At 42.1% G+C, this 26427-nt stretch overlaps 1 protein-coding gene across 8 annotated transcripts in view; it reads left to right on the top strand.

Annotated features, from left to right (window-relative positions):
* Positions 1–26427, top strand: part of SYCP2L (synaptonemal complex protein 2 like) — a 27716-nt gene extending 1289 nt beyond the window's left edge. For 3 of the 8 annotated variants that reach the window (XM_084511673.1, XM_084511678.1, XM_084511674.1), the window contains 33 exons: positions 269–406; positions 500–619; positions 1751–1855; positions 3019–3043; positions 4169–4299; positions 4431–4519; positions 4780–4814; positions 5564–5706; positions 6156–6208; positions 6533–6578; positions 7409–7501; positions 7594–7654; positions 8639–8787; positions 10291–10351; positions 11054–11172; positions 11634–11721; positions 11842–11926; positions 12557–12602; positions 13608–13672; positions 14931–14979; positions 15811–15866; positions 16887–17038; positions 17206–17255; positions 17726–17819; positions 19436–19527; positions 19680–19743; positions 21501–21632; positions 22263–22384; positions 23685–23779; positions 24786–24885; positions 24966–25024; positions 25469–25549; positions 25960–26427. In XM_084511673.1, the coding sequence (XP_084367799.1) occupies positions 269–406; positions 500–619; positions 1751–1855; positions 3019–3043; positions 4169–4299; positions 4431–4519; positions 4780–4814; positions 5564–5706; positions 6156–6208; positions 6533–6578; positions 7409–7501; positions 7594–7654; positions 8639–8787; positions 10291–10351; positions 11054–11172; positions 11634–11721; positions 11842–11926; positions 12557–12602; positions 13608–13672; positions 14931–14979; positions 15811–15866; positions 16887–17038; positions 17206–17255; positions 17726–17819; positions 19436–19527; positions 19680–19743; positions 21501–21632; positions 22263–22384; positions 23685–23779; positions 24786–24885; positions 24966–25024; positions 25469–25549; positions 25960–25975 (2814 nt within the window). In that variant the 3' untranslated portion in view covers positions 25976–26427. Of the gene's footprint in view, positions 1–268; positions 407–499; positions 620–1750; positions 1856–3018; positions 3044–4168; positions 4300–4430; positions 4520–4779; positions 4815–5563; positions 5707–6155; positions 6209–6532; positions 6579–7408; positions 7502–7593; positions 7655–8638; positions 8788–10290; positions 10352–11053; positions 11173–11633; positions 11722–11841; positions 11927–12556; positions 12603–13607; positions 13673–14930; positions 14980–15810; positions 15867–16886; positions 17039–17205; positions 17256–17725; positions 17820–19435; positions 19528–19679; positions 19744–21500; positions 21633–22262; positions 22385–23684; positions 23780–24785; positions 24904–24965; positions 25025–25468; positions 25550–25959 lie in introns of all 8 variants that reach the window. The other 5 variants (XM_084511677.1, XM_084511675.1, XM_084511671.1 and 2 more) reach the window with 5 other exon arrangements.

Below are 26427 nucleotides of genomic sequence, written 5' to 3'. Positions count from 1 at the left end.
TCGCTCCCTTCCTCGGAATCCTTTAAAATAACTCAGTAGCGAAGCTCCTGCAATCCTCTGTCTCTTTTGGAGATTGAGATAACTGTTTCACCTTGAGGTGTAAGAGTGAAATGGAAGTAGGGAAACAGTCAAGTAAGTATAGATGAAGCTATTAACCCCCCAAGCTTTTAGAGTAGCATGGTGAGTGTTTTCTTGTAATCAGCACCGTGATGATTCAAACGCATGCCTATTTTAGCCTCTGTGGTGTTTGCTTCCCCTCCCTCTGCAGCTTGAATCGCTTCTCACTGATGCTTTCAAGGGGAAGGGATTTCAGAAAATAAGTGATCTGCTTCAAGGGAGAGGAATGGAGCCTCTCCAGAAATACAGCGAGTCTCTCTTTGTCCAGCTGGACAAAGCACTGCGAAAGGTGAGTACCCTAACTGATCTTAAATGTCCTGGTGCCTGCCTTTGTCACCCATGGCATCAGGCCAGCCAAGTGTGGCACTATGTCTTTCTTCAGGAGTTGGACAAGAACGAATTCCACAATGTCTCCCTGCTGTTGAAGTGTGTGCAGCTCTACTTGAAAAGCGATCTTCAGCAGGGGATGAGTTTGCTCATCGAGCAAGGACTGGTGGACAAGATGAGTATAATGCCTATATAAATTACTAATGTGACTTAGGGTTGCTTGCATCAGGGAAAGACCCTGAAGGAAGTGAGTACTAGAGTATGGCTTGTAAAAGTAAATTTTACTCTTTTTAAATATATTTCTTGAGCTGAGCAGGTGTGGGAGGGTGAGTTGCTTTCTTTGCACTGCTTTCAGTACAGAAGCTAACATCATTGCTGCACCTATGTTTTTAAGCTGATGAGGGAGGCAGAGGATGAGGAGTTTAGATGAGTGTTTTTTGTCAAACAACATAAATACAGTATAAATTCATTTTAAGTAGCAAAATGTTTGTAGTAGTAGAATTGTTGAGCAATTTCAGCTTTTAAAATCATAAAAGCTAACATACACTTTAAGTAGGTCCCCTTTCAGATATAGTGCAACAGGTGCATTTAATCTGCAATTGTATTTTGTCTTCTAATCAGCACAATACTGATTTCAGCTGGCATTAGTTGTAGTAATGCACTTGTGTCTAAGCTGAATAATGCCTGCATCTGATGTGGTTTGGAGAGAAGAGTTTGCACTTGCTCTCTTGTGTGTCAAGGAGTCCTCAGCCCAATGTGTTGTAATGATGCTTTACAGGGATATGGGTGATCAAAATTCCTTTCTGGAAACATTATTAATGAAGTCTTGCCTATCTAAGCTCTGCACCCCAGGTATAGATCTGTAGGTAGCCATAGGTGTGTGGTGCTATGTAGTATGTTGAATAGTGTGCATTCATATAGTAACACTGCAAAAGTTTGGGAAATATTTTAAGCATTATTTCACTTTGGAAACTTCAGGAGGAGGTCAGTTCATGGTAGCTACAATGTGTCATGACAAGGAGGTCCTGGGCACCAAGGATGGGTGCCTTGAGACCAGAAAGGGGGAAAAAAAAAAATGGGACTGGGGAGGGAAGGGGGGAGAATGAATGCTGCAAGGGCAGCAGCTGGCATGGCCTGCTAGCAAAATTCAAACTCCTTCGTGCCATGTGGCTTTTAACACAGTATGGGGCCTGTGAAGTGCAGCGATTGAAAACATTCCCATGTGTGTGAGGCTTGCTGCAGATGCATCTTATTTAAGTCTTATTACCTCTTGTGAGATTTTAACTTTTTTTTTTTTTTCTTTTACTTGGTATCTTGGTTTGAAAGAACAAGAGGGTTTGTGATCATCATTGATCCAAATGAAAATCATTTTTTGATGGCACTTCTTGAAGACTTCTTTGATTCTGCATTGGTATGTACATGAATGGGGTGGGGGGGTAGAAGGACTGCTGTTGTTACATAAGCTAGCCATCATTCACAAATAATTTTCTATTCAAAAAATAATTATATGGGCCTTGCATTCTAGGATTCAGCTAACTGCTTCTTTTTGCAGGAAAAGTGGGAAGAAATTCAGATGCATTTCTCAAAACTTGAATTGAAGCCCTTCTTTGAAAGCATGAGTTACTGGCACTGAGCTGTACCTCAGGTGCAAATGCTTTTACAAGATGGCCCTGGCTATTTGTGCCTGCAGTCTTTGAAATGACTGACTTAATTTTAAAGGCTAATCAGAGCTACTTGCTGTTATCACTTATCTATTTATTGTCAATGTTTTTAACTAGAAAGTTATCAGAGGCCTAGGAATGTGAATGCTGTGATTGGAAGAATGCTTTTAGCACCTTTCCACAAGCTGTTCCCCTGTTTTTGTTGCCTATAGTGCTATAAAGTTTTCTGGGGGTGAGTGCAATTACATGTCCAACTGGATGTGTGTGCTCTTACTTGAACTGTGTGTACTTTGAGTGTTAGAATGCTTATGACACATTGACAGTTCATGATTGCAGTCTACTTTTTAGGACACTATAAAAGATTTTGAGCAAGATCAGGTTTTCTTGCTCCTCTAACTGCATTGAAATTATCAGAAAGACTCCATAAATTATTTATTTGTCAGAGTTTGATTCTTTTGTCCTACTAACAACTTCTGTAAGCTTTCACTGTGGATGATGAGGTGATTGTTGTATTATTCTCAAGGGACTTGACTGCTCTCCAAATCTCTCCTGTTACAACACTTTTACAGTAGCATGTGAACACAAACTGTTTGCACAGGCCCCTGTATGCACCAAAAGCAGCAGGCAGGTGCCTGGGTGTGGGCTTTGCAGGAAATCTGAGGGTGCTGCTGAAATACCTGTGGGAAACGGGTGCCTCTCCTTTGTGCTGCCTGTGTAGTGTCAGCATGTATGTTGCACGATGACAGTGTATGATACCTGTCTCAGGTGGCGCTGCTTTTCTGGATGTGGGTGCTGTAATGTTTTAGGTTATTTTAGCCCCTGAATGCTGTGGCAGTAGGGCCATAAACACCTAAGCACTTTGTTGCTGTTCTTGGGTTGTTGTATGTTAACAAAGACATCCTTTTTCCATTAGGTGATATGCAAGTGCAGTAATGAAGGTCAGTATTATTATTTTGTTTTTCTGTTCCTAAGCCTCCTGAATTTCAGTCTTGGGAGTACACTTCTTAATTCTGCCTGAACTCTATCCCCTCTCTTCTCTCCTCCCTGCAATATTTTCTTTAAAGCCTCCTGATAAGTTTCCCCTCCAGTTCATTTTCCTTAACATTTGCATTATAGAACAAAACACCTTACTATTTATCTTTATTTTTCATATGCTTAAAAAAAAAAAAGCTAGCTGTGGTATCTTGTTCAAATATACTTGTTAGCATCAAGTATTACAATTGGTCAGAATAAGCAGAGCTACTGAAAGGATGTCAGCCTGGTCAAGCAGCTCCTGCATGTCTCCTTGTAGTGCCTTCAGGTGCCATTTCTTTTCTGAAGGTGCCCACCTCCACAGGCCAGCATGATAGCTGGACACCCTGAAGTCCACCCAAGAGCAGAGGACTTCAGCCCATTGCTTCCCTAGAGGTGTGCAGCATGGGGTCTGCAGGCATGTGCTGAAGCAAGCTGCTGCTGCCATTGTTCAGGGTGCTGCTGCCTTGTAGCTGAGAAATAGGCTAAGTGCTGCTACAGTCCTGTGTGCTCTTTGTGGCTGAGATGATAGCCCCTTTGTTAGAGGGGATGCCTCTCCTGCCTTCATTTTGGAGCCAAGATGTTACGGCCACAGCTGCTTTTCCCTTATGCTAAGGGAGCAGGTACTGCCAGAGAGCAAGATCTGTGTGCCCAGGGACCTGGCTTCACAAGTCAGATGAGAAAGAAGCTGTGCACTGTGCACCAGGTAGCTTGAGCTTATTCATCCTTGTCCCATGTTTGAGTGGAAGTAGAACGGGCACTGGAGTGTTCTGGCTAACACAATTGCAGTTTGCACTGTTGGCTTCTTTAAAAATCTGAGTATTGCTTGTTTTATTTGTTGTGGTTAGTAAGTAGCTTCTCCCTTCTATATCTATTTAAATAGCTACCCAGGTCTGCAGTTAAAATACCTGGAGTTATTTTTGCAGAGAAGTCACCAGGACCCTTCTGTGACTAGGTGATTGCAAGTCTTGTTTACAGCTGAGTGCACAGCTGGGATGTTTTTACTCCTTCAACACTACGAAGTCTAGTTGTTTCACTTATCTTTTATCCAGAGATCTGCTCATTGCTAGTAGTAACCTTGCAAGCTCATTTCATAGGGAAGAAACAACTGGTGAATTTATTTCTGCCTGAGCTAGGACATCTTGTGACAGAAGGAAGCATTTGCTGCGCTCTGCGGCTGGAGGTAAGGCTCATGCTCAGGGAAGAAAATGTAGATGTGCCCACACACAAGGGTGTGTGAGTAAATAAGGTGAAGTATATTAAGTTGGCTTCTTTCCTCCCTGTTCTGCCATCCTCCTTTTCTTGGGGGGAAAGGCTTTGAGGACTCTCAACTCTATACTAGACAGTGTCCCGCGTGAGGAGAGGAAGAAGTTCCCCTTGTCTGAAGAGATTTGCTCCCTTACGTAAGTGTTTTCTCCAGCAATCCCTGTCTCAGGGAAAGAAGTGCTTATTTGCTGGGGGCAACTGGCTTCCCAGCTCTGGGGCTGTAGTACTTGCTCAGTTGAGCAGCGTTTGCTGTTTGTTTGGGCACAGAGTTACAGGGCTCTCCCTTGTACTTTACATGTGATTGTTGGCATCAGTTGATAGTGTATTAAGAAGTGTTACGTTAGGCTTACATTAGGGTTTTATTTCCACTTTAACATATTGAATTATGTCGTTTCAGGAATGACCTGGCAAAAACGATACTGGAGGTTGGTGGTAAGAAATACTGAGTGGATATTCTTATGAAGCTAGGGTTTGTTTGGCTTTACTTCATCTGCTTATTTAATACAGATGAATTAATTCAATTTACTTCCTTATAGGTAGTTGATTCTTGGGGGGTGAACAATCGGATGGTACTTTCAGAAAATCTTTATCAAAAGTCGTTCAATGCAATGTGTATTAGATCTTTCTAGTTCATAACTCTTATTAACTAATAAAAAAGCTAAACTTATGTACCTAAGAAGGTAATTTGTTTGTATTACAAAGTATGTTTGCACATTTACTCTTAAAATAACACTGAGCTGTAATGTGGGCAAACTGCATCTAGCAAGGTTTTACTACATCTTGAGTGTGATCTTCCTAGCCATTCCTAGCCTAGTGTGATTTTTTTTTTTTTTTTTTTTCCTAGCCAAAATGTTTTTCTGGGGAGTTAGTGTGGAGCATGCAATGTCACTTAATTGTAGTGCTTTAGCGAGGAGGCTTCCCTCTCATCCCCTCCCTGATGCCCAAGGGCCTCTCCTGACAGGGCTGTGTGCAGTGCCCTGCACACCCTGAGCACAGGCAGCAGGTGATGCCGACAGCTGGCATTTGGCTGCTGTCCTCTGCTGCCTGGGAGTGCTGTTCCCTGGCACCCTTTGGGTTCACCCTGAGGAACAAGGCTGCAAAATATATTAGTGTTAAGAGCAGTGATGCTAACCCTTTTTTGCCAGGGGGGTATTTATCCTGTGCTTATGTTTGCCATGTAGATTATGACCTTCAGGTTGCACTTTCAGAAGCACTTTGTAGGCTAATGACAAAAAAATGGAGAGATGACCTTGTTCACCACTGGTTTGAAGATAACTATCTTGCTGAAGCTTTCAAAGAGATCAAGGATAGAGAATTTGAGACGGTGAGGGTCCTTATTTTGAAAACAATGTGTTTGGCAAGTCTGTACAGGGGCTGGTTTTGTTCTAGTTCATTCAGGATGTCCTTGCAATAAGTTCTTACAGAACTGATTTTTGTAGATACACTAAGTTATTTATTTGTGAATGTGCTTCTTTTTAACCTGGCAGATACAAAATCATGTATCATTAGAAAAGCCCTTATCTCTGAGTTGTTCTTTACAAATATGTTCGCTTGTATGGTTTATGTTTGAAGGCTTGCTGGTTATAAGTTGAGTTCAACCATTTGTAGCAACTTGGGTGTTTATTCTTGGCCTTTGGTGTCTCACTGAGTTTAAAAAAAAACAAACAAACAACTTATAACTGGAGTAAAGGTTATAAATCTCCAATAATGTAATGCTTTGTAAAGAAGACATAGCTGGACTATTTTTTTAATAAGATATTATTTGTCTTGAAGGACTGCAGGAAATTTCTTAACCAGCTAAATGAAAGACTTGGGGATGACAGAAGGTAATCTGTGAACTGAGAAACTAAACTGATGTTCCTTCAATTCATTTAAAATCAGAGGGGGGGAAAAAGTAGGATTGTACACTAACTTGTGTTCTGTAAAAAATGTACATCACATCCATGGTTAATGAAGTTACTAAGAAAAAGATTTTATTCTAATAGTGGTCCTTTTGAAAGTTAAAACTACTGAAGACAATGTGTTTTTTCTAACTTCTTGGAAGTTACAAGTCATTTTGAACAATGAGTCATGAAGATTGGCAGCCAATCTTTAGCTTTCAGAAAGTCAGGTTCTGATTGATGTTCATATGAAGTCTGCTTTTCTTCCAGAGTCTATTCGTTTCCTTGCATATCTGCTTTTGCTGACATGAACCAGGTAAAAGATCTTAATACTGGATCACATTATCTACAGTGCTGCCACAGTTAAAATAGGTAGTTGGTGCAGTATATGTTGTCTTTCCACCCCCCTTCTGTTTTTCATTAAATAACTTAATTTTCCAGAACTTAGTGTAACTTTCCATTCTAGTTCAAAAGTTTGCTTGTTTGTCACCCAGCTCCTAATCTACTGCTGCTGACTCTGCTTGTGTGTCAGCCAAATGGCAGAGCCAGCACTTCTCTTCATGGTGATGACTGAAGAGAGACCTTCTGAAAAGAAGCAGGAGAACAGGAGGACTCTGATTCCTCTGGCAGAGCTGCTCCTAGACTGCCAGAAAACAAGATCAGAATGATGCCCATGTATAGAAGAGGTCATAGTCATGGTTATAAATTGTGCAGATTGCTTTCCAGGTCTTTAAGTAAATGTTCCTGACATTTGTTCAAGCGTTGACAAGTGTTCTTGACAGTTGTACCAAATCAAAACCAAGTCAATGAAGAGGTTTGTTTGAAGCTGGTCCCACTGCGTCAGCTTATCTCAAGTGCTCAGATATACAGAAAGCTTCAGTGTTCCCTGGTGCAAACATGCAGGCGTTTGCCTGAGGTATTTCCTTTCATTTAGCTGATGTACAGCCTCATTTTGACTTGGTGGGCATGGCTGGGGGCTGGGTTAACTAGCTATTGTGAACTGGCCAGCACCTTACATGTTGATCACGACTTTAATTTCTGGAAGGTGTGTATATGTGGAGCAACTTTCTCCAGTTTCATTGCAGTAAATAAAACTGAGAATAATGTATTAGAAGAAACAGCAACACAGCTCTCATGCTTTCCCAGGTGAAAAAGCCATCAGATGAGAAGCTGGAGGAGTTCTGGATTGACTTCAACACTGGCAGCCAGAGTGTGACTTTTTACATAGACAGTACTGAGGTAATAGTAAAGCCCAGGTGGCCTTGGGTTAGCCTAATATACCAGGTGGATGCTCCTTCAGCCTTGCTGATGTGGCGGTTTTGGTTTTAAAGGGTGCTCTCTGGGACTCCGTGAGGCTGTTGAAAGATGCAGTCAGCAGTTACAGTCTGAAGGGTAAGATTTTTGCAACCGGCATTAGCCCTTGCTTGGCTGTGGGCTCATAAGACATAGGGAGCCAATGTAAAATCTCAGCATCACCAAAGAGTTCCCATGCCTTCCCTTCTCCATGCCATGTACTCTGTCACCTTGCACCAGCTCTGCTCGTTGGACCATCTGTGGGCCCATTTAGCACAATAACCTGATCTTGCCTGCCCCCTCTGGCCCACCCCAAAAAAGAGTTGGAGCATCTCAGTCAGGTCTGGCAGCAACTACAGTGGAAGAGGAAGGCAGGAGAGGGACTTATGCCCCTGGGAGCAGAGGAGGGAAGTGGAAGGAGAAGGGGAGGAGGGAAGAGCCCCTTGGCTAGGCTGGCTCAGCCTGTGAGATTAGTGTAAGGGAAGATCTATGCTAGCTGCTTCAGGCCCTACAGAAGCTCATTTTCTGGATGGTGCCTGGGAAATGGCTATGCTGCCATTAAGAGCTGGACTGAAACAGTGATTGAATGTACCCAGGGCTGGGGAAACAATAAGAGCTACTCCAGGTGTCACCAGGATGCTGTGCATGTAAATGACTCTTCATTGTGTGTCCTGTAACGGCAGTAGGTAGAAACGTGAAGAGGAAAGGTATTTATGCCTTGTGGAAAGGACAAAGGATCTGCTTGGCACAGACAGCAGCATAGCTGTACTGGTGGCTCTGTAACCTGCCAAGGTGGTGGGGTAGGAGGTTGCAGTCCTAAGGCCTCTTCTCCCAGTCAGACATGTTGGGGGGGGGGTGCTTAGGGTGGTGGTAGAGGTATGAGAGTACTGTATGCATAATCATCTAGATCCAATGAGAAATAAATGTGTCAATGGTGTAACTGGAAATGCATGGGGAAGGTGTGAAAGAAACTGCCTTAAAACTGAAGAACAAAAACACTTATTCAAATGTTTTTGGAGTAACAGAGTGAATGCATTGCTCTAAAACAGATGTAGTTGTTCTCTTTTTTTTTTTTTTACACAGAGGGTGGTGGAGAAAAGATTGTTATAATTCACATGAAGATTCCTGCTACTCTTAACAAGACAGAAGCAACAAAAATCAAAATATGTTTCAGTGCTGAGTATGAAATTTTAAATATACTTAAAAAAGTCCTTGGAGAAGAAAAAATGATGGTAAGCTCTTATTATGGTTTGCCTTTTTTCTGCCCTAAATTTTTTTTATTGATATACACTTGGCAAAAACATTGTGCTTCTGTTTTTCCCCTGTCTGTTCATTATATATTTTTCTTCCTCTTGAGGGTTTGTGACCCTCCATGTGGACACTTATTGTTGGCCTGAAAGAGGTGTACTGGGTCTGGCTGGGATGTTAACTTTCCCTGCAGCAGACCACACAGTGCTGTGCTCTGCACTTGTAGCTAGAACAGTAGTGGTATCACGCCAGCGTTGTGTCTGCTGCTGAGCCGTGCTGGCACAGCATCAGGACTCTCTTTAACCCTCCTAGAGGGTGGACAAAAAAGTGAGAAAAGTAACATCACCAGGGCAGTTGATCTAAACCAACCAAAGGGATATTCCATACCATATGGTGTCACACTCAACAATAAAAAGGTGGAAAAATGAAGAAGAGGGGAGGGGTGGGCTCTCGCTGTGAAAACATTGGTCCTCCTCCTGAACACTGGCTATGTGTGTTGAGGCCCTGCTTCAAGGATGTGGTCAAGCATTGCTCATTTGTGGAAAGTAGAGAGTAATTTCTTTCCTCTGCACTTCCATATAGCCTTTATTTGTGTTGTTTTGATTTTTTCCCTCCCACCCTCCCTTTTCCCCTTTTTTTTTCCTTTAGTTAAATTGTTTAGTTAATAATAATCTTTCCTTAATAATAACTTTTTAAATTAAATTATCCTTATCTCAACCTGTGAGTTGTTCTTTACTTTACTTCTTACCCCCCTCATCTAAGGAGGGGGAGTGAGAGAGCGGTTGTGGGGTTTAGCTGCCTAGCATGATAAAACCACCACAAGAGGTGTTAGACACTTCGGGGGGGGGGGGGGGGAAGGTTTCAAAGGACTCATTTGTGGTTTAGAAGCTGGAAGTGTTAAACTGTTTTGTTAATTAATTCAGTCAATGTGATGTGATGACTTTTTGTGGAATTCTTGAAGTATATAATAAAGCTTATTGTATTTAATTGCCTAGCTTGAAATGTAAACACTCTTGCATTAACTCAAACTATTTCATTGCACAGGTTAAGTTAATTGTGGTATTAGAACCTGGAGAAAAGAAAAGGAGTACTACAAGAGAAGTCTTAAACTGCCTGTGTACATACTACTTCTTAGAGTAAAAGCAGAGTACTTCCAAAAAGCAAAAGTCCTCAAGTTTTTTGTAATGGGAGAACATGGGAGTGATTTTTCTTGTTAATTTAAATATACATACATGCAATAAACATTTTTAATCCTTGTGATTCAGCCACAGACCACAAAATTAGCAGGAAAAAAGCTACATGAGAGTAAATAGTCATACAGTGGCTGTCATTCCTCCTTGTAGAAGAGGAGAAGCTTCCAGATGGTTAATTCAGCTAGCATGCAATGACTTCTTGGTGGTTATTGTCTTATTAAGTAGCCAGCTTCCTTAGATAAAGGAGTCTGCTTCTTTAAGGTCATTTGACAAAAGATTCATTCACCCTCACAGACAGATGTGGCTGAAGAGGACACTATCCATAGCGGGAATAAAGCTGGTCAGACTGAAGCAGGTGACTTTTTATTTTCAGTTTATGGGATTTAAGTTGCTCAATTTTAAAGCGAGTACCTTCTCTCACAATCCACAGCTTCCAATTAGGCATATTGGAGGGGGAAAAAAAAAAGCAGCCTTCACAGTAACTTCTTTAGTAGTCCTTCCTCTCTGGTTACAGCCCAAAATGAACTCTAATGGAAGTCCTCCAGATCTGGGAGGCATATCAGAGGGGTGAAGGTCTTTCATCAATGTACATTGTGAGGACACAGAGGTATATGGTGGGCAGTGCTACTTGGAGCAATCTAGGAATGCAAAGGGTAGCACGTGGTTTATCTGCAGTCAAGTTTGCAGCACTTGGTGGAGGTTCAGCACAGGGAAATGGATGGTGGGAGATTTGGTCTGGTGCTTCAGTCAGACAAAAAGTGTTGTGCCATGTCTTGCAGAGCTAAGAGTCGAGGTAGCAATAGGATGATAAACTTATTCATCTTCATGTGCTCTGTGGGGTAGGCTCAAGAGGATCTTTAGCATTTTGGTTCCACAGGGGGCGATTTGGAGGTGTTTGGTTTTGTTTTACTAAACATGATCTTGAGAGGTTTGTGCCTAATAATTTGGTACTGTTATGCCTTTATGCATGTGTGTAAAAGTGAGGGGTATATGTATGCACATACATCTGTGTTTAAAGTACTAAGAAGATAATCTCATCCTGATTGTTGTTCTGCAGTGACACCTCAATCTAGTGATCCACAGAAGAGGGAAGATCTTTCAGTCTCTGAAAATGCAGGCTCCCCCTCAGAAGACTTATTTTCTCAACACAACCAGCCGTTAGTAGGCAGTGTAGCAGTAAGTGTTTGGTGTATGATGAAACAGTCCTTGTGCCCCCCTTTATCACCTCTTCAATTCTGCTTTTTCATAGGTGTGGTTAAAATGTTCTTTCAAAGAAAACCTGCTGGTACCTGATATGTTTTCAAACTTCCTCTTTTTCACATCAGTGGGAAGTCAGCCTAAACACTTGCCTGCAGAGCTGCAGTGTTGGTAAAAACTGTTTTAAAAAGGGGGGAAAAAAAGTTTTTCTGCCTTGTAAGGAGATGGTGGGATGCTCTTAGTGAGTTGCTCATAGTATTACTGAACTATAACCAAAAATACTTTTGTGGTTAACAAGGATCATGTCACCCAGCTGCTGCCACAGGCTAGCACTGAAAATCTTTTCCTAAAAAAAGTTGCCAACCACCAAGCCACACACATGAACAAACAAGGGACCACCTGTTTTTCTTATTCTGTGCATGCTCTCTTCATGGTTTCAGGTCTCTAAACAGAAAATAGTTAACTCTGGTATCACCATGGTTTCAGTGGGCCAGCAGACTGACATGGACAATGCTCACCAAGGCTCAGGTCAGGCATGGCTCCCTTCAGTTCCTTAAGTCTGACCCAGTAAAATATCACCCGGGTGACCTGGTAAGACTCTGCTTTTGTGGGCCTCCCAGCAAAAGCAGGTAAATTGTTTACTTTTAGCTCCTGAGGGTGAAGCTGTAGTTTCCTTGCCTCCTTCAGCAAAAAAATCCAAAACTCTATCTCCAAGGACAAAAGTTAAGACCAGGTAAGCGCCTTGCAGACCAGAAGTTGCAAGGTGTTTATTTTTTCTTTCTTATCTGTCTAGGACTCTTCTTTGGTGTGTTTTCCTTCCTCTGGGGCTTTAACGCATGAGATTTTTGAGATCTATGTCAGTTACTAAATGAAAAAAATCAAATCTTAGCCACCTTGGCTATCAAGGTGGCTTGCCAATAGTTACAACACTTCAGAATAGTTACTGGTTAAAGGGTAGCATTTAGGTCCTGGCTTGGATGCATCTTAGTTTCATCATTAATCTAATCCAAATGTAGTATGCATACATCTGTATTACAGTTCTTCTGCTGTATATTCAGCTCATCAGATACATAGCAATTCATAATAAAGACCATGATCTTTGTGAAAGATCATGTGAATTTGAGGCCACCTTGGCATTAGTGATACCTTTTCTCAGAGCCATGAAGGACAGCATTTCTTATAGTTAAGTAGGCAGACTCTGTAGAGCTACTGGTTAGCTTTCTTCGCTTTTAAAGCACTGCTTTGAGGCTGGTAGACTTACTGATGCCAGTTCTTTTTCTTAGTACTTCATAAACTGATGATCTGAGCTTTAAATGGGTAGTCCCCCAGCACCATGTTTCCTCACATGTCCTTTTCTCCCCAGTGAGAAGGCCCTAGAAGAACCACCCATGGAGGAGTCAACACCGAAGGTATGTTTGCCTTGGGGAACACCTCAGTGAAGACGTGGGGTAAGGGAGGAAATGCTCTAGTGGCACAGCTAAAGCCACCTAGGGTTGGCTGAGCCAGTCCTGAGCCCATGTAATGTCACACTAGATGTAATGTGCCTTTTAGCACCAGGAGTGAGCTGAGAAGGCAATGCCTGTCAACCTTACTATGGTGTGGCCCAAGCAAGCAATTTGGGCTCAGCTGAGCTTACTTAGTATATACCATGGCAGTGGTATGCTGTGTGCAGGCCCAGGAGCAGGGTGTATAGGCAGCTAGCCTGGTCCTCCATGGGAGAAATTCACGTGTTGCAAGCCTTACACATGGTCTACAAGAGCAAAGATTTGCTTCCTGAAGGGAAGATGCGTCTGGAAGTTTACAAAGACGCTTTGTATTTGAGCTCTAATGATGATCCCAGGACAGATCTGTCTCCATATTCTTGGTATGGGAGCTTGCAAGCTAGAGAAAAACAGGTAAATAAGAGCTATCTGTGGCTGCATGTCTTTAGGCAACTTGAGCACTTGAGAACTTCTGCTGAGGTATTAAATAATAATAAAACAAATCCATGCCATACAGGAAAGAAATGAAATTCCCAAAAGACTAATTTTGCTTTGAAGTTGGTACTGAGCTTATGTGAGAAATCAGATTTTAGATTTGTCCTGGGGTTTACGTTTCTATAAAATACACACATTTGTACTTCACTACTCAAAGGTTTTTGTAATGCTTTCCCTCTGCATAAGAATTCAGAGCTTTTAAACTATTTCTTTATCCTCAACTCACTGTCTCCCTGGCCTCAGCTCCAGGGCTCCCACACTTTCTCGTGTGAACTAACTACAGGAAATGGTTTATATCTGGACTGTTACAATAGGCTTGCAGTGGTGCAAATGTTGATGTTTCCTGACATTCCTTATCCCTGTTTCTAGCAGGCTGTAGGATTAGTAGGTGGCTGCATATTGTGGTTCGAGATCCTGCAACTCTTTTTTCCTTTTTAGAAGGACAATACCAGGGAAAGGAGAAATGGAAAAAAAGGCTTGGCCAAACAGATGATTGAAGACAGGTATGGCACAGAAGTGCATGTGGGGTTTGGTGTCCCAGGTGATTTTAGACCCCTTCTAGCAGTAATGGGGTGGGGCAGAGGGAGCACTGATGGGGTGGGCTTTCTGAACAAAGGAGGCACCAAAACAAGCAGGAGATGACAAAAGGACCTTACTTGTCCCACTGGGAACCTGTGTGTTCCTGAAGTGAACAGAGTTCCTGAAGCTAACTCCAGTCTGCCAAAAGTGCCCTTCCCTCTATGACACAATGCCGAGTTGGCATTTCCATTTTTCTTTACCTAGCCATAATCCTCTTACCCTCTGGTGGGTTGTGTTATGAGTGGCAACCTTTTTCACAAGTACCCAAACCTTCCTGATATTGCCCTAGGTCTTTGGTATCACATGCTCTGGAGTTTTAGGATGGGCTCTTTCTCCCTGCTGTGGGTTTGGCTGTCCAAGTGTTTGGCTCCAGTGTTTTCTTGTATCCTTGTTTAGCCTAGGGATTCTTAGCCTGAAGACATGCATAAATGAATTTTTTGATTGATTGTAGGTAAGAATGAAAAATCTGATGCAGGAGTAACATAATAGAAGGTAGGGATAGAGAAGTCTTGGTTTGGTCATTCTGCTCCCTGTAGTGCCTCATCTGGAAATGAACATTGCTTCTTTCTGCTAGAAAGCTTTACCAAGAAGGGCGCAGTTCCCTATTCTTATGTTCATGAGAAAGGAAGGGTGTACTGTATGCTGAGAACTAATTGTAGGATTTCTTAAATAGCTGCCATTTAGAGAAAGAAAAATGTACTTCAGATAATTAAGGGTATGAGAACAAAATTTAGATGCATGCAGAGAAGTGATTAGGAAACAAATGTTAAGTTACAACCTTCAAAAGGGAATTACGCTTTTTTCCTCTTAAATATTTCTGAAATTCTTTCATGTCATTCATGACTGTCCTACTATGTGCTAGTATTAGTAACTTCTGGGAACAAGATATTGATTACATAAACATGTACAGACTTGTTTTTATAAATGTTTCTTTTAAAATTAAAAACTTACAATTGAAAGAAATAGTGTGAGAATTAATTAAAACAATAATAGAGACTAGGTAGGAAAGGAACAAGCTACTTTTAAAAGCTGAGGAAATAGTATTTTTAGGCATATGAACTATTTAATTGTTTGCTATTAATAGAGCCCAAAATTAAATGTTATTTCCCCCTCCCGCAGTGCAGTTGGGTGACTGTTCATGGTTGTGTATCGCTGCCATGCATACGTTGCTTTGTCTTCCAGGAAGGACTCCTATGGCTTTGAAAGCTCAGACTCTGCAAGCCATGAAAAGGTAATGCTATAGGGAAGAAGTTGTTAGGGGCTGAGCTTTGCTCAGCAGCTACCAGGGAGCAGTGACTTTGGGTTCAGGCATGCAGCAAGGGTGGACATGCTGTTAGAGGCAACTGGGAATCTGAGGTTCTTGCACTTCTTTGTGGTGTCATACATAATATATGTATTTAGGTGGGGAGAATGCTTCAGTACCTTCATGAGTTCTGGGGTGGAAACTGTGATGTTACAACTGTTTGCGATAGGAATTTGAGCTGGTGCTTGAATGAGGCTGGGGGATATCTTTGTGATCAAAGGCTGGCCTCTGTTCTTGTTTTATTGAGGCATGCTTTGCACATTGGGAATCCCAGCTTAAACTTAGTCCTTGTGAAGCTTTGGTTGGACATTCTGCTTGGTTTACATCTGCAGGCTGTTAGAAAATCCAGCAAAAATGAGTCACTCTGCCTGCTTTGCATCTGACCAGAGCAGGTCTTCCCAGGAAGCAAAAAAAAAAAAAAAAAAAAACTTGCTCCTAATAGTTTCCATCGAGGTGGCTCTCCCATACACAAGCCCTTTGGCTCTCAGCCTCTTCACATGTGCTGTTGCAGCTTCCTGTTAATTCAGGGATGCTGAATGAGACACACCAAATGTCTGATAAAACTGGACACCGTCTGCTTCTCACTACTGCCACTGGGTGTCAGCATGAAACAGTGCTTTGTGGTATACTGCCCAGTGTCCCAACAACTCCCTCCAAAATCTGCCTGGGTAGATACAGTTTAATTTCAGATTATTTCACATGGTAACTGAACTTCAAGACACGTGACTTTTACTTTTTTCATCCCCCCTCTCTTTCTAGGTTGCTGAAGCCAAAGGAAAACTTCTTGGCCAGAAAACTTCTTCACAGAATTTGAGGTACAGGATCATACATGCACAATCCATCAATTTCTTGCTCAGTGGAAAAGTTTGCTACCTCAGTTAAAGCAGTTTAAGTTAGGATCAGGAAAGCTGTGTGATGGTCCCAATGAAATAGTTCCTTGCCTGGCTGTCACAGCTTCTATGGATGTTACTGGTACTAACGTTTAAACAGGATCTGAGAATATCAGAGTTACTAGAGGGAAGAATGACTTCTGCCTAATTTAACAATATTATGAATTGAGCTCTTAAGCAGTCCCCTTCCCTAGTCATGCACCTAAACAACTGGTTTACCTCCTGAAAAATATTTAAGCACTCTGCTTTTTATTGGCCAATTCTAGTTACAGCAAGCAGCCAGGGGTTAGATGCCTTGAAGCACATAGCCTAATTTTGTTGAAAGGTGCTAAAGTTCTGGTATTCCAAAATTGTTAGCTTCAGAAGCCAGCCAAAGAAGGGAAACTTCTTTGTCAATAATAATGCCAAAGTCTAATTATTAATATATTTAACTTATGATTTTTGTAATTTAATTTGATAAACTAACTAATAGTGCTGAGCATGAATAATCTGGCCGTCCTGCTGGCCTGTTCAGTAGCACTGTTTGGTTGTGCCCTTCTGCACCCCTGTGTTACACTGTCACAGCACCTAATTGTCTGACTTGTGTCTGTGTGGGTTACTTGGCAGGAGTGATGAAATGGGGATGTGAGCAAGCTTGAGAGAAGGCCAGTTGGTCATCCATGCTTTCTAATTTGGGGGTTTTCCTCTGCCAAGAGCTGTGCTCCCCTCTAGACACAGGAGGGGAAGGGGGGTGATGAAGCATGACGATGCTCTAAACGGTACTGGAAAAGGGCAAGTGTTTGCTTCTCAGTGTTTTTATGCAGCTTAAAATGCATTGGGTGTTTTACTGTGGGGAGCAAGAAATGGGACAATTTGCTGGTGGAGAGGAAGGGGAATGGCTATGGAGCTTCCTGGGTGGGCAGAGGGAGCTGGCTGAGCAGGACTGACTCCTGGTAGTGTCTTTAGTTACAGGAAGCATCTTTTTTCTGGAAGCAACCATGAAAAAACAAGTAACAGTCAGAGTGAAAAGAGCTGGATCCTTGACTCTCAGAAACAGCCATTGCCAAAATCTCTTGACTATACCCGAAAAAGGCGTAGGGTGAGGAGAAAATTAAAAGGTAAGCTTGGTCTGTGTCATGCACAGTGAATGCATAAAACTGCAGGTGAGGAAGTGGCTAGTGATGGCTTGTGAAGGAGGAATCCTCCCCTTTTGGGTGCCCTTCTGGGAACAAGTTCTAGCTCCCTGTTATGTTGTTGGTACCCAGGTAAACCTTTCTCCTTGCAGTGCTTCCAGTGTCTTCCGCAAGTAGTGGCAGTGACTACCAGACCCAGGAGGTGAGGAGCTGTCATGCTCATGTGTCTCATATTTAAAAACAGTATGTATGCAAAACACACAAACAGTGGGAATCAAATAAGCTGGTGCCATCTTCTCAAGTGTTCTAATGGACCAATTTGCTGCCTAAATGTTGCTGGTATTGTGTTGGTCACCAGAGACTGGGGAAACAAGGAGGTTGTAGGAAAACATGGGAAACTTCATAAAAACAGCTGTGCATGATCCCTAAGCAAATTAGGCTCTACTGGCTAAATGCAAAACTTTGGCATGCAGCTGACTTCAAGATACAGATCTCCTTCAGAGTTGGAGAGAGGTGTCATTATGTGTTATATCTAACTTAAAGTTTCCACTCCTAGTGTAGAAACAAACAAAACTCCATGACAAAAAAAAAATCAAACCACACCAAAATAAATTTAAATTACTTGTATTGTTTAAAGGAAATATATGTTAAGACTTGTCTTTCTGCTCCCAGCTAAAAGAAAGCCGAAGAGATCAAAAGGAAATGCTAAAGAAAAAAAGCATGTCCACCTCCAAAGGAGATGACTTACCTACAGTGGATCTTGCTGGTATTTCTTTTTCTAGTGTTGTTCAACATATTATGAAAGTAGGGCACAAGGGCTGTGTTACCTGGCACCTAAATTGTGTTGTTTCTGGAGGAAGAATGCACTGCATTTGTTCTACTTTACCCTGTCCAGGCTAATCTGTTACCTCTACTTAAATGTCCAGGTTTTGTTTCCCAGAAGCAAACAAAAAATGTTCTGCTCAAGCATTATCTTCTAAGGTCTGAAATAAATAATCTGTAGATACTAATATATAGTGTGCCTATGAACTGGTATTTTTTTCATTTATGTCGTAAAGCAACTACTGAGTGCAGATACAGACCATGGCTTATATGTCAGCTCTGCACAAACTTGGTTGGAAGATCTCTCCTCTCTGTTCTGCAGTGCTGATGGTCACTTTTTCTATGGTAGGTCTGAGGCTTCATTGGGAGTAAAGACACGTACAGTGTTTACACTACTATTCATTTCTGTGGACAGTCTGGAGCTACAAAAACCCTTTAGGTGGTGTTACCCAGTGCAGTGTGTCTCTGCACCTGATGGTACATCAGCCACTGGGTTGAATTTAGACTGCTCCATAAAGTGGTTATGGAAAACTAGTGATGCCCGAAACTTTTTCTACTGAAAAGTTAAGCAGCCTATCTTCATGCTGCAATGTGGGGGTTTTGATTCTGTGGGGTTTTGCTTTTTTTTATTTGTTTTAATTTTTGCTTTGGACTTCCTGGATATCATACTACTGACATTACACTATCCCACTTTCCCTGCCTCAGTTTCTTCCTCCTGCCAGCTGTCCTGGTTTTGGCTAGGATAGAGTTGATTTTTCCACTAGTAGCTGGTATGGTGCTGTGTTTAGGATTTATGATGAGAGTAACATCGGTAACAGTTCTAGTTGCTGCAGAGCAGTGCTTACATGAAGCCAAGGACTTTTCAGCTTCTTGCCCTATCCTGCTAGTGGGTAGGCTGGGGATGCAGAAGGAGCTGGGAGGGGACAGAGCCAGGACAGCTGACCCAAACAGGCCAAAGGGGTGTTCCATACCCAATGGCATTATGCTGAACAATATATAGGGGTGGCTAGCCAGGGTTGGCGGACCATCTGCTCAAGGACAGAGGGGGCATCGGGGCAGGTGGTGAGCAATTGCATTGTGCATCACTTTTTTGGACACAGTAGTAGTAGTAGTTACTTTACCATTATTATTTTCATTTTTTTCCTGTCCTATTAAGCTGTCTTTATTTCAACCCACAGGCTTTCATTTCTTTTTAATTCTCTTCCCCCACCCTAGAGGGGGAAGGGTGAAGGGTGAGCGAACTGCCATGTGGTGCTGAGCTGCCAGCCTGGTTAAACCATAACACCAGTGCTCTTGCTGGACCGGGCAACAGCATTAGGTGTTGCTCTGTAAACCTGAACAACCCAGCAGCAACATGAGGTGAAGGAAGGGAATGTGATGGCAGCCAGAAACAAGGCGAACTTTGGACCGAGTTTGAGATGTTGCTCCCTGTGCATGTGTGGATAGGCAGAGGAGAAGGATGGCTGTATTTTTTTCTATATTTGTTGTTAAATTCAGGTGTCTAGACAACACAGGACTCAACCTCTCCTGCCTCTGTTGCTTGGCTGCACTCTTTCACAGGTGACGTGCTCTCAGAGGAGCCTGAAGTGGCACCACTGTCCCTGGATACATCTGCTGAGGGCCTCTCTGATGTGGAGGAGAAGGCAACACAGGTGCTGTATGCAGTGCTTGAGCTCTTCCTGATCTGCTCTTGGCCTACTTCTGGCCTGTAGGCAGTGTATCGGTTCATTTTGCTTCTTTGCTTTGCAAACCCGACTGCTTGCCTGCAGCACTGGGCACCTTCTGATTATCTTCTTCTTCTTAGAAGTTTCAAAATGCATCTGACAATAATATAAAAGAAGAAGAAAACTTTAAGCGGAAGGACTCAGGTACGTTAGTCTCAGTAATATAGAAGAACTGGTTAAAAAGTAGAAGGGGTGCTGATGGTTCTTTTCTTTCAAAGACGTGAAGGCACTGAGGTTTTATGTATCTGAGGGATGCTTTGTGCACAAGAAACACCTTCCATTTCTGTTGTCCATATTGTGATATGGACTATGGTGGGATGTTTTGTGTAAATTCCTGAACTGATTGCTAACTCTTAAATCCTGCCTTTGCTCACAGGAGACCTACTAGCACAGCTGGTAAGAGCATGGGGATTTACAAACTAGTTGCCTGAGAGTAAATATGTGAAATAAGTGGAAGAATAAATCCCAAATTTACTTTTAATGACTTGGAGATGCAGTACAACCTCAATTTGAAGAATAATGATAAAAAAAAATAAAATAAAAATCCCAGGAGGTTATAGACTTTCTTTACAATAGTGGTATATGTCTGTATTCTTAGGTATGAAGCTCTTGGTAAATGGTGATTTGTACTGATGCTTATGACAGCTGTAAGGTTTTTAGGTAATGTTGGTATTTACTAATTCTTTTATTGAGACTGAACTTGCACAGCCTTGCTCAAAACTGCAGCAGAGTGTCTTTGTGTTTGGAACTACTGAACTTCATGGAAGTTAAGCAACAACAGACTTGTCATCCTATTTCTTATGAGGCTGATGTAGCTCTGAGAGACTGTAGACTTCACAGTTAACATTGGGACAACAAACTGAGTCACTGAAACCTCCATTTTGGAAAAAGGCATTCTTTCTCATAGGCTGGCTTCCCCAATATGTGCACAACTTGTTCAGCACTTGCAGAATATACCCTCACCCCATCAATACCTCTGCTTAATTTGGGGGAAAATAAGTGCTGGCGATTTTTTTTTTAACCACCATTTACTGCAGTCTTATAGTTGGAGAAAAATGGATGCTATGCAAAGGCAAGAAGTAGGGATATGTTCAGAAATGTCAGGTGTGATCTGTGATTGCACATGAACACTTACTCCATGTACTAACTTTATCTGCTGCTGCAGCAGCATGCTCCTCATGGCCTCACTGACCCCTTGTCCTGGGCTTGACCACTTTCCTGTTTTCTGCCCAGTGGAGAATCCAGAGAGGTGATTGTTTAACCATAGACACATAAATGAGCTCAGAGAAATGGACAGTCAGACTAAGGAGGGATATTCTGTTGTTTTATGTTTTACTTAAAATACATGCTGCCATATCCAGCTCTGTGTTAACAAGGTTGTTCCTGGGCTACAAGCAATCATGTGGTAAGGCTTTGAAGATCTGGAATTCAGTTATAATGGGTGCAATTAGTTTATCTCTCTCCATACTTATGTTTTTCTTTTAAAGCAACAGCTAAAACTAGGTTAAGAACAAATGAGTATAAACAGATTGTGGGCTTGGGCTGGAAGAGAGAAGGGGTAGAAGATGGGTAAGAGTTTTTTTTTTTTTGTTTTGTTTTGTTTTTTCTGGCTAGAGTAGTGGGACAAGTGGGAAACTAAATCATCTTTGAGATGGACATGTTAGTTTTCCGGTTGCCTGCATGGCACTAGATGGTCTGGCTGACTGCTTTTGCAAGGGGAAAAGACTTGCTGGTGAAGTCTTGTGTTCTGTCATGTGTAAGTTTGATGCTAGACCCTAAAACAAAATTGCTTGTTCAGCATTGGTAATTCTAGTGGTGGTTTTTGCTTATGTACCTGGTAGATACTGCTACATGTCTTCTGCAAAAGAACCGGTCTGTACTGAAACCTCTTCTCTCTTTAGATGTATTAAGTGGCACTGTTGGGAAGAAGCCCAAGCTTTACAGTCAGGAAACAAAACACTTGTTCTCTGATGCTCCCTGTACACCAAAGAAACTTTTTGATTCAGATGAGAAGAAAGAAGAGATCCAATTAGGTAAAGCAAGGTTGTTTTCTAAGGTGAAGTGTTTAAGTGTTTCCAGCTGTTCTTTTTTGGTGGTAGAAATCAGTTGTGCAGAAGCTTGCAGAGAGGTATACGGAGGGAGGGTATCCTCTCCAAAAGGCAAAATGTAGCAGAAGGCACATCTTGTGATGCACTTACTGGATGCCACACATTTAGAGGAGTGAATACTGAAATTTGGTGTTCCTAACCACCATGCACTCAGGAAGCTGCCTGGTAGTGGTAGTGCTTTCTAGTATTTTTGACTATTGTTTGACCAGAGCTATTTAAAAACATAGAAAGCACAGAGATAATGGACAAACTAACTTTGATTATTGGATAACTGACCTCTATTGGCATCATCTTGCATAGTTACTTGTAAATGTGCTGCTCTCTGTAGTAGGTTAGTATCACACCTCTTATTCAACACTGCTTGCTAACAAGTCTTTCCCACTTTCCAACTGTGTTTTAAGCTGTTTTCCTTCCTGTTTGTGAGCTCCAGAGGAGCAATCCTCAAGTCTCCACTCTAATGAATATTAATTTTTATATCTCCCTGTGGTAGCGTGTGTGTGTGTTTTCCACTAAGACCCCCAGCAAAGTACTTACCAAGCATACACTTTCTTGTAGGTCAGGAAATGGAAGATGAGGATGATGTATTTTATTCTGAGATAAATCATGAAGATACTGTTGCTTCAGGGATGATTACTGCATTTGAAAGCTTCATCAGCCAACGAAAGAAACTGTTCTGGGTAATGTGTGCTCTCTTAACATGTACAACATGGGTGAAATGTTCTCATAGTAAACACAACTGCCTTTCAACAATTGGTGCAAATATTCAATCTATATTTCATGTCCAAGAGTTTTGGCTGCAGTAGCTGTTAGCCTGGAGCTATTCTAAGTGTTTTGCACAGCCCCTGTGCTCTCAGAAGCCCTAGAGGAAGGGCAAGGAGTGACTCGTAAGGGAGGTTTTAATTAGGTTCTTCCTTTTTTCTAATTTTTGTGTTGGAATGTAATACTTGTTTAGGTGTTTAAAATTATTTCATCAGAAAGAATGGATTTTTCTGAAGACCAACCCAGCAGAGTGGCAGCACACTTAAATTGTAGCCATTGGTATTTGTTCTCAAGGGGCAAATATCAGGCATAGGAAAACTTAATTTTGGATCACAGAGTTCATTAGCTCAGAATAACCTACAGAGGTTTTTCATAATGGAAAACAGAAAGCAATGCAGGATGCACTGATTGAGTACAACGTGTGGATCCATAAGGACATGCTGGTTCCCTCCAGTGCAGTGGTTTGGTGGTGGTGGTTTCACAGTCAGATGTATTGGTGATTCTTGTTGGTTTGCTCCACAGTCTAGACGTACCTGACATGCAGTGTGTGTAACTAATCGTTACTGTTGATTGAGCTGTAACATGTCAGCATTAAACCAAGCTTAACATGAGAGGACAATGTCTGGCCCATCATGAATCTTGTGTATTTTAAAAGCCTTAAACAAACCAGATGTGTCAGAGCAGCCTTATAGTGGGTTGACACTCTGTAACAGTGATTTTTTTTTTTTGAGTTGGCATTAGGTTCTAACACCTAATTTCTGGCACTAGCTGCTGAGTTGAGGCTGAATGTGGCTGCGCTTAAAAGTCGGTTATGATGAAAATACACATGGTTTGTATTCATGCTGATCTGAAGTGGTGCTAACAAAGACCTGGCTTTGTGCAGCTGCTAAGTGTGTCAGAGTTTAGTGAACTTCACTTTTTTGCTGGCTGGATAGCAGGATCCTGACCTGAAATCACATGGGTTACACAGATCTGTTGGTGTGAGTAGTGTGGCTGAACAAATCCAGTTCATGCTCACACCATTTTGCCTGTGTTGCTATCTCCCTTTAGTTTAAAGTGCTGCTTGCTATCTCCCTCTAGTTTAAATCTGACTTAGGATGGTTTCAGCTGAGCACGCCCCATGGGGCAGCGTGTGCTCCAGGGAAGTGCTTTGCAAACCGGATTTTTAGGTTTGGGGTTGGGCTGTTGCCCATCCCTGATGGTGCATCCTGTGGTTAGTCCAGGTACAAAAGGATGGAGATGCGTGCCCAGAACGCACTGAAGACTTCTGAGGAGACCATGTCTGTCCTGCTGAACCAGATACACGAGCGCAGGTGAGCTGTCTGCTGCTGGCTGAAAACAGCTTTGGCCCCACGTGAATTCTGATTGGTATGAAATTGAAATGCCTCTTTGTAGCAGAGCCTGATCTTCACAGCTTTTAAGGCAGAAAAGGTTGTGTGCCTCTAACTGTTCTGTAAGTGGAGTTTCAGATGTATAGTTCTGGTGGTTTGTCCTGCTTCTCAGGGCAGAGAGGATGGATTAGTCAATACAAAGAAAGCTTGACTTAGGAGTGGCTGATGTAGACAGCCAGAGAGTGCTGTTTGCTGTCATCATTGTTTGCAAATCTGTTAAAAATCCTCTTGTTACACTTAATAGCTTTTGTTGCTGTGTTTTTAAGAGAGTGAACAAACAAGCCCGGCTAACTTTGTTAGTGAACTGGGTGAGAATAAAAGTAAGGGGTTACTTATTCCAGCTTTGTTATAGACCCATTTCAGTAGATTGTCTCTGTGCATGAAACAAATGTCAGCCAGTGGACTTCATGTGTATTCACCTGATGGGGCTTTCAACAGGTCCTTTTGCTTTCTGGCTTGTCAGATTTATCAGATTGGAGATGTATTCAAAATCAGGTGCAACCATTATGGATTTGTCATTGGCAAAATACAGGCATAACTTGACATATGCAAATCTATCTGGCCTCTGTACATGTTGTTTGCAGGATTTAGATGAAGTAGGGTACAAAATAGTCTTTATTAAATAATAGTCTTTATATAATCATAGTCTTTATTTAATAATTGCGTGAGGAAACTTATTGTATGCTGTGTACTGAGCCTCAGAGCATACAGCCTCTGTGCTGCTACCTGAGGAAGGTTGTTTGGCCAACCTACACCTTTGATTTGGCGTGGTAAAGCTATTTGTGTGCCCTGAGAACAAGACTTCCCTGTCAAGCCCAGCAAGGACACGTGCCTCTGCCTAAAGGCAGGTCTGATGTCCAAAGCAGAGAGTGGGGATTTCAGTCACCTTGTGCTGCTGATCCCTGAAAACTTGTCTCTGATTTGTCAGACTGAATAAGCTGGACACCTTCCAGAAGACTGTTGTTGAGGAGCTTGCCAGCCTTGAGAAGGAAACACAAATCTTGTCAAACATGGAGAAGGATGCTATGGTGTGTATGACTCCTCTTGTGCCAGCCTGCAGGGGTGCCCCTTCCAAAGTAATTTGGGGTTTCTTTGGGGCTCTTCTTAGGACTTCTGGAACACCCAGTTACTCAAAATGAATTCTCTCTTCAACCAGCGGAATCAAAGGTACGCATCTGCTGTCAGTTGTGCCTGCTCACAAGTCCTGTGATGGCTTCAAGTTAAAGAAGTAGCTACTTAAAAGGAGTAGCCTGAAGCTGGTATGGCACCTCTGCTCTGTTTGCTGATGGAGCCTTTGCAGTCTTGTGAGGTCTGTGAACTGGGACTAGGGCTCAGTAGGGGACTCCCTGCATGGGAAGCTGTGTAGGGTGGGCTCATACCTCAAGAGACTTGTACCAGGCTCTGGAAAGGGATGAACCCTCAGGTCATGTCTGTGTATAATAGGGGTCAGAGGAGGTGATCCTTTTCTGTATTTAAAAAAGAAAATAAAATGCTGTTGGTACAAGTGCTCAGCAAGAAGCTGCAAAAGGGGAATCCCAAGGTTCACTCTTATTGGTAAATATCACTAAGTTTCATCACAGATTAACTATACAAGCTTACTTTTTCTTCCAGAATTCAGTCTGCTGACTCAGCCCTGGGTGAGGAAACCTGGAGCTTTGCCAGTACAATCCAGGATCCAGAACACCACAGTAGGTGCTGTGCCCAAACCATTCTAGGCGTGTGACTGTGACAGGAACCATCATGTAGTAATACTTCTCCTGGGTTCTTATCTGAGGGATTCCATTATCTGTGGGTTGGCTTTAGTGTAATCAGTGGCCTGTGTAGCTCTTTAAGGATAAGTTTCTATTACAAGCCCTAAGCTGCTCAGGGTGCAGGCATTTCCTTACTACAACTGCTCCTGGTGAAGGGTCCCTCACAGAGCAGCAGGGCTGAGAAAGGAGCAGTCACATCATGGGAGATGCTCATCCTGCAGTGCCTTGTTCCAGGCTAGGTATTTGGGAGTTAAAAGCTGAAGTTAAACATTCTCTTCACCTCTCTGCATTTTATTGTCTAATGCAACATAAAAGCTTATTCAAACTTCATTGCCTATTTTTTCTTTACAGTATGAACACCCAATGAAGAAGGCGGCAGAAAACATGTTCATTGTTCCTTCTGACTAGCAACCTCTGGATTCACAAGAGCTCTTCATGTTTAAGCATCTTATGCCACACAGAAAACCACACAGAAAAGATGGTCATGTGAAGGATATGTTAATCTACTTTAAGTGGAAAGAAAAATGGCGGGGGGAGGGAATGGCAAACAACATTTTTTTCACACACACAAATCTCAGTATTAATGTAGACTGCTTGAAGGTTCCGGCTTTGACTCCTGTGTCAGTAACATCAAGATTTTCTGAAAAATGCAAGACAGGTCCACTAAATACCAAAGAAATAGAAAAAGAACTAAATAATATCATGGTTTATCCAACAGCCTGATATGTATTGGCTATCTCTGAGTATTCTGTTAATACCCTTATCAAATGTAAAAGTACTTTGATTCTAAGTAAAACATTCTTTGCATAAGAGAACCAA

This window comes from Aythya ferina (assembly GCF_964211825.1).
Source record: "Aythya ferina genome assembly, chromosome: 2".
Classification (NCBI taxonomy): domain Eukaryota; kingdom Metazoa; phylum Chordata; class Aves; order Anseriformes; family Anatidae; genus Aythya; species Aythya ferina.
This window is presented reverse-complemented; position numbering and strand designations above follow the sequence as displayed.